A 6253-nucleotide genomic window follows, 5' to 3' on the forward strand; every position below is an offset into this window, starting at 1 on the left:
TTATTCCCCCCCCCCCCCCCCGAGGTTTCTACCTTAGGGCACATGCACTTGCTGGACAGAGAGAGAGACAGACAGACAGACAGACAGGCAGACAGACATAGTGAGAGGGAAAGTGAGAAATCACACTGGAGGGGCAGGGAGATGGCCACACAGCAATCCTTTCTCCTCCATTCTCCTCCCAGCGACATAACCACTACACCATTTGCTGGTCTCCAAACTTAATTTTAAACATATTATAATAGAACTCACCAGACAGCCAAAGGGGTCCTGACACAAAAATATTGTTAAGAACTTCTGTTAGCTTTGCTAATGTTATCATTGGCTAAGTACTAACACGCAGAATTTACTTATATACATTAATTCTTATCATCTTTATATAAAATAGAAAATATAGGAAATCGTATAGATACAAGTTGTTAGGGTCAACCTATGGCCTAGTAGTTAAGGGAACTGGATCCCACATGGCCAACAGCAGTCTGAGTCCCCGCCCCAGTGGCTTAAAAAGCATGCCAGATGTGTGTGTTTATGTGTGTACCCAAAACCCCAACAGGATGGAGAAATGGAAAGGGATTATGGCATGAGCATTCCCATTGGAGAGTGTCTTCCCCTTCTCTTTCTCTGGCAAGTGCATGTCATTTTAAAAATGTTATATAGGGGCCAGCAGGTGACATGATGGTTAAGGCACTGGACTCCCACATGGCTGGCTGCAGTTCAAGTCCCAGATTGGTGGCTTGTTCTCTCTCACTCTCACAGATTCTATGGTGAGTGCATTGCTCTATAGCAAATTAATAATAGTAATAATGATAAATAAAATTAAATAATTTTTAAAATGTTATAGAAAGTTCCTATTTTATAATCTGCTTGATCTATTAAAAAGATGGTCACCCAGGTGTGCCTCAACTCTGTGCAATTCAAAGTTAAACATTCCCTTCCCTCAGGAAGGTCAGTGATTCTTCTGCAATTATACACCGTGAGTGTGAGGGGTAGTTACGACACCATCTCACTACTTGTCTGCACGCAGCCCCTGGAAGTAGTTCTCGGGACATCTCTAGCTCCACTTTACAGGTGAGGAAACAGGATCCAAAAGGCAGTCACCTCCTCAGGTTCCACAGCTAGGTCATGGCAGAACTGGGACTTAGATCAGGGTTTGGTTAACTTTAACATTCTAGTTTTCAACTGCAATACTACACCAAGGACGTGTGCATTTGCTGGAAAAGAGGGTCCATGGCTTTTTGTGTTGACTCGAATTTACTGACACCCAATTCAGCTTTCTGTCCTTACTTATTTATTTATTTTGTATTTGCTGTAGGGCTCATGTGCTCACTGGAAGATGACAGAGAAATACAGAGAGAGAAAGTGAGAAAGCACCACCCAGGGGAGCTGGCCACGCTGCAATCCCTTCTCCTCTCGGGATTTTCGGCATACATGCACATGCACCCAGTGCGTTTTTCAAGACACAGCTCCAGGACCTGAATTGTGCAGTCAGTCATGTGGCATCTAGCTGTCTTAACCTCTGCACTACCTGGGTGGCCCTCTGTTGCATTTTCTGAAAGGTGTCAATCCACGAAACTTAAGAACTCTTCTTCTACACCTTATACACCAGGCTGCCTGAGGACATTTAAAATTGGATTCAGAAGGTGAAAGGCAGGACCAGCAGATGGCATAATGGTTACATTGCTGGACTCCCAAGTAGTCAACCATGGTTCAAGTCCTGGACCTGGTGGCTTAAAACTCACGCAGGAGGGCCAGCAGGTGGTGTGGTGGTGGAGGACACTGGACTCCCACATGGCCAACCATGGTTCGAGTCTTGGACCTGGTGGCTTGCTTTCTCACTTTCCCTCTCTCTTTCTCTCATACACACTCTGTCCCACTCTGGTCAAAATAAAATAAATAAATAAAATTTAATAAAATAATTCTTAAAAAAAAAAAAAAAAAACAACTCACACTGGAAGGACCAGCAAATGGCATAATAGTTACATTGCTGAACTCCCACATGGCCGATTGCAGTTCAAGTCCTGGACCCAGTGACTTTAAACTCACACTGGGCATGTGTGCGCAGGATCCCGAGATGAGAATGGAGAAAAATGGATTGTGGTGTGGCCATCCCCCCTGGGGAATGAGATCTGTCTTTTTGATATCTGTCATTTCATTTGACCAGATAGAGACAGAAAGAGAGAAGAGAGAAAAGTGAGAAAGCAAGTTGCCAGGATCAGGACTCAAACCGTAGTCGGCCATGTGGGAGCACTCTTAACCACCATGCCACCAGTCAGCCCCGAATTAAATAAATAATTCTTTTTTAAAACTCTCTAGGGTATTCAAAGGAGAAGCCAGGATGGAGCCCAGTACTCCCCCCTGATAGAGGTGGCTCAGAAGTTGACCTGGTAAAGGTCACAGAGCTACTGAGTAGAATGGCCAGTTTTCACATCTCAGGTGCCAAATAGGGTTGGGCACACAGTAGGTGCTCAACAAAAATGGTCAAGAATGAATGAAAATGATGCAGTCCAACCGTCATTTTCCAAATGGATATATTAAGGCCCAGAAGGAGTGATGTCCCTGGCCAAGGCCAGACAAGTCAATGAAATAATGCAACCTGAACGTCTAAAATCTGGCACTCAATGTATGTAGGCACTCAATAAATGCTGAATGCATCAAGGTTAAGGGACTCGCAGCAAGTGCAGCTGTGTGACTGGGACTATTTCTATCCCTTCCCTCCAGCCCAGACAAAGCTACATACAGACAATAAGCTCCAGGGGGCCAGGCAAAGCTCCTAAAGGGGTGCTCAGCACCACCTCCTTGGAAGCCGTTGGGTAAAATGGCGGTAGGAGTTGCCCCCAGCCCTCACCTTCGCACTGGTGATGACTCCATAGGGAGAGAACTCTTTCCTCAGTTTCTCGTCATTGATGGAGTCATCCAGGTTCTTCACGTAGAGGTTCACGCCCTGGAAGGAAAGTACACTGCTAAATGCACCCCTCCCTTACAATCCCCAGACTGCCTAGGGCAGGCAGAAAGGGCTGGCAGCCCCTCAGGCTCACACAGCACCCATGTACCCCTGTCGCGCAGCATGCCCATCACCTGGAAGCTGGCAGCTCCACAATCCCTAATCCCTCAGTGGTCCTCAGACACCCACATGGGTCCCAGCCTCACTGAAAGGCCTTATCCTTTTATTTTTTTAAAAGATTAATTTTTTTAATAAGATAGATTATTCATGCATTCATTCATTCACTTAGACAGATCAGAGAGGTACAGAGTGAGAGATAGAGAGAGAGAGAGTGAGAGCGAGAAAGCAAGCCGCCAGGTCCTGGACTTGGACTGTGGTCAGCCACGTGGGAGTCCAGTGCACTTAATTATCATGCCACTTTCTGGCCCCCAAGATTTATTTATTTTTACTTATTATTCTTGAATTTTGACCAGAGAAAGAAAGAGAGAAAGAGAGAGTGAGAAAGCTAGCCACCAGGTCCAGGACTTGAACCGTGGTTGGCCATGTGTGAGTCCAGTGCCTCAACCACTACACCACCTGGCGGCCCCCAAGTCCTTATCTTTTTTTTTTTTTTTTTTAGAGGTTTTCGCTAACAGGTGGCGGGCGCTGCGTGCGCTTGCCAGAAAGACAGAGACAGACAGAGAGACAGAAAGCGAGAAATCACCCCCGGCCCCAGAGGGGATGGTCACGCTGCAATCCCTTCTCCTCCATTCTCCTCTCGGGATCTTGGGCACGCACGCACACGCACCTGGCGTGAGTTTTAAGCCACTGGGTCTGGGACGCGAACTGCGGTCGACTATGTGGGAGTTCAGCGACATAGCCATTACGCTAACTGCTGGTTCCCAGTCCTTATCTTTTTAAAACAGATTCCCAGTAGGCACAAGTGCTGGCCAGAGAGACAGGGAGAGGGAGAAAGCACTCTCCAGTGGGCGCGGTCACTCTGCAGTCCCTTCTCTATTTCTCCATCCTGTCACAATCTGGGGCAAGCCTGTTGGTAACTGTGACATGCCATTGGGGTTTGCCATGGGAATTCCAGCTCCTTTAACCACTAGGCCATGGTCCAGGTGCAGCCTTTACCCATTTCATAGATGGGACCCACAGAGGGAGGCCCAAGTTCTACAACGAGCTGGGGCACAGAGCTGAGCCAGACGCAGTCCTCCAGGTGGCCAAAGCTTCTCTGAACCAGACACAAACTGCATGGTGGGCTGACACTCCACACCTGCTCGCCAAGAAACTCAGGGCACTTTACTGGAGCTTGGTGTCTGGCGCCGCTCTGAGCTTGTTCACATGCTCTGTCCCCTGCTCCAGACACCTGCACGCAGAAGCAGCTGTCCTTAGCAGGTCTGAGCTCACCTGGTAACGGTTCAGCCGGTCCTGCTTCATCTGCTCAAACCTGCGCTTCAGTTCATTCTGCCGCTCCAGCCGCTTCTGGGCCCGGCCGACGTAGAGCAGCCGCCCGCTCACCTCCTTCCCATTCATGTGCACCACGGCCTGCAGCAGGGAGGGGGCAGGCGTGCTGGGGACCATTGCCTGGGCTATGGCCAACGGGTCCATCTTCTGGGCCTAGACCAAGCCACTTGCAACCCAGCCTGGCCTTACTGAATAATCAGTACCGGGATAGAGGCCATTTAAAGTGAATGTATGTGTGTGTGTGTATATATATATATATACACACACATGATTGTAGCTCTGCTTTAAAGAAAAATAAGATGAAGATTTGCCAAATTTCCTCCATTTAAAATGTAAATATGTTAAGTATATGTAAACATTTTCATATTTTAGATGCTTATTCTAAGTGACAGAAGCCAATCTGAAAACTCTGATTCCAACTATACAAAATGCTGGAAAAGGCAGAAGCATAAAGCCAGTGAAAAGATCAAGGTGGAGGGGAGGAATAAGCAGACAGAGCAGAGGGTTTTTAGGGCAGTTAAAATGCTCTACGACACTACAATAGTGCACAAAGGTCCATATACATCTGTCCAGACCCACAGCATGTCCAACACCAAGAGCGAGCCCTAAAGGACCTGCAGACCTGGGTGACAAGGAGGTATCAGTGTGGGATCACCATCGGTCGTAACAAAGGTACACTCTCCTGGGAGATCCGGATCTGGGAGAGGGGCAGGAAACACAGGGGTGCTCTCTCTACCTTCCTCTCAGTTTTGCTGTAAACCTAAAACTGCCCTAAAAAATAACACTATTAAAAACACTAATTTGATGGGACCAGCAGGTGGCAAGGTGGTTAAGTGCACTAGACTCCCACATGGCCGATGGCAGTTGAGTCCTAGACCTGGCGACTTGCTTTTTCACTTTCAGTCTTCCTCTCTATCCCCTCTCTGATCAAAAAACTAAATAAATAAACTTAAATAAAATAATTTTTGGAAAAAAAATAATAACTTGGGACCATCAGATGACATAATGGTCACATTGCTGGACTCCCATGTAGCTGACGGCAGTTCGAGTCCTGGACCCAGTGGCTAAAAGCTCACATGCATGTGCATGTGTGCCCAAAATTCTGATAAGAGGAGAGTGGAGGAGAAGGGACTGCAGTGTGGTCATCTTCACAGGGAGGTGATTTTTCACTTTCTCTCTATCTCTATCTCTCTAGTGAGCACACACACTATAGAAAAAAATCTCTTTAAAAAAATAATAATGGGGACCAGCAATTGGCATAATGGCTATGTCACTGGACTCCCATGTAGTCGACCATGGTTCAAGTCCTGGACCCAGTGGTTTAAACTCACACTGGGCGTGTATGTGTGCCCAAGATCCTGAGAGGAGAATGAAAGAGAAGAGACTGCAGCATGGCCATCCCCCCCCCGGGGGGGGGTGACTTCTCGTTTTCTGTCTGTCTGTCTCTGTCTTCCTGGCAAGCGTACATGCCCTATAGCAAACACCTCTCAAAAAAAAAAAATCATAATTACATAAGGGGTCATCAAGTGGTGTAGTAGTTATGGTAATGGACTCCCATATGGCTGTTCAAGCCCTGGACTCAGTAGCTTAAAATACACACTGGGATATGTGCATGCCAAAAACCTGAGAAAATAGAGGAGAAGGGACTGTGGCACGGCCATCTGCCTGGGGGAATGTCTGTCTCTAGTGAGTACATGCACCCTATGGCAAAAACCTTTAAAAACCTTCAAACAAACCAACCAACCCAATAACTTAAAATTTGGGTTTGGGCCAGTTGGCAGCATGATGGTTAAGATGAATGAATCCTGGGACCAGCAGCTAGCATAATGGCTATGTCGTTGGACTCCCATGTAGTCAACTGCGGTT

The 6253-nt window shown here is 47.1% G+C and overlaps 1 protein-coding gene across 1 annotated transcript in view; it reads right to left on the reverse strand.

Moving 5' to 3' along the window:
* Positions 1-6253, reverse strand: part of PABPC1L (poly(A) binding protein cytoplasmic 1 like) — a 36613-nt gene that overhangs the window by 17695 nt on the left and 12665 nt on the right. Inside the window, 2 exon segments of the mRNA XM_006172306.3 lie at positions 2843-2938; positions 4331-4468. Coding sequence (XP_006172368.1) covers positions 2843-2938; positions 4331-4468 — 234 coding nt within the window.

This window comes from Tupaia chinensis, unplaced genomic scaffold, assembly GCF_000334495.1.
Source record: "Tupaia chinensis unplaced genomic scaffold, TupChi_1.0 Scaffold000216_1, whole genome shotgun sequence".
Lineage (NCBI taxonomy): Eukaryota > Metazoa > Chordata > Mammalia > Scandentia > Tupaiidae > Tupaia > Tupaia belangeri.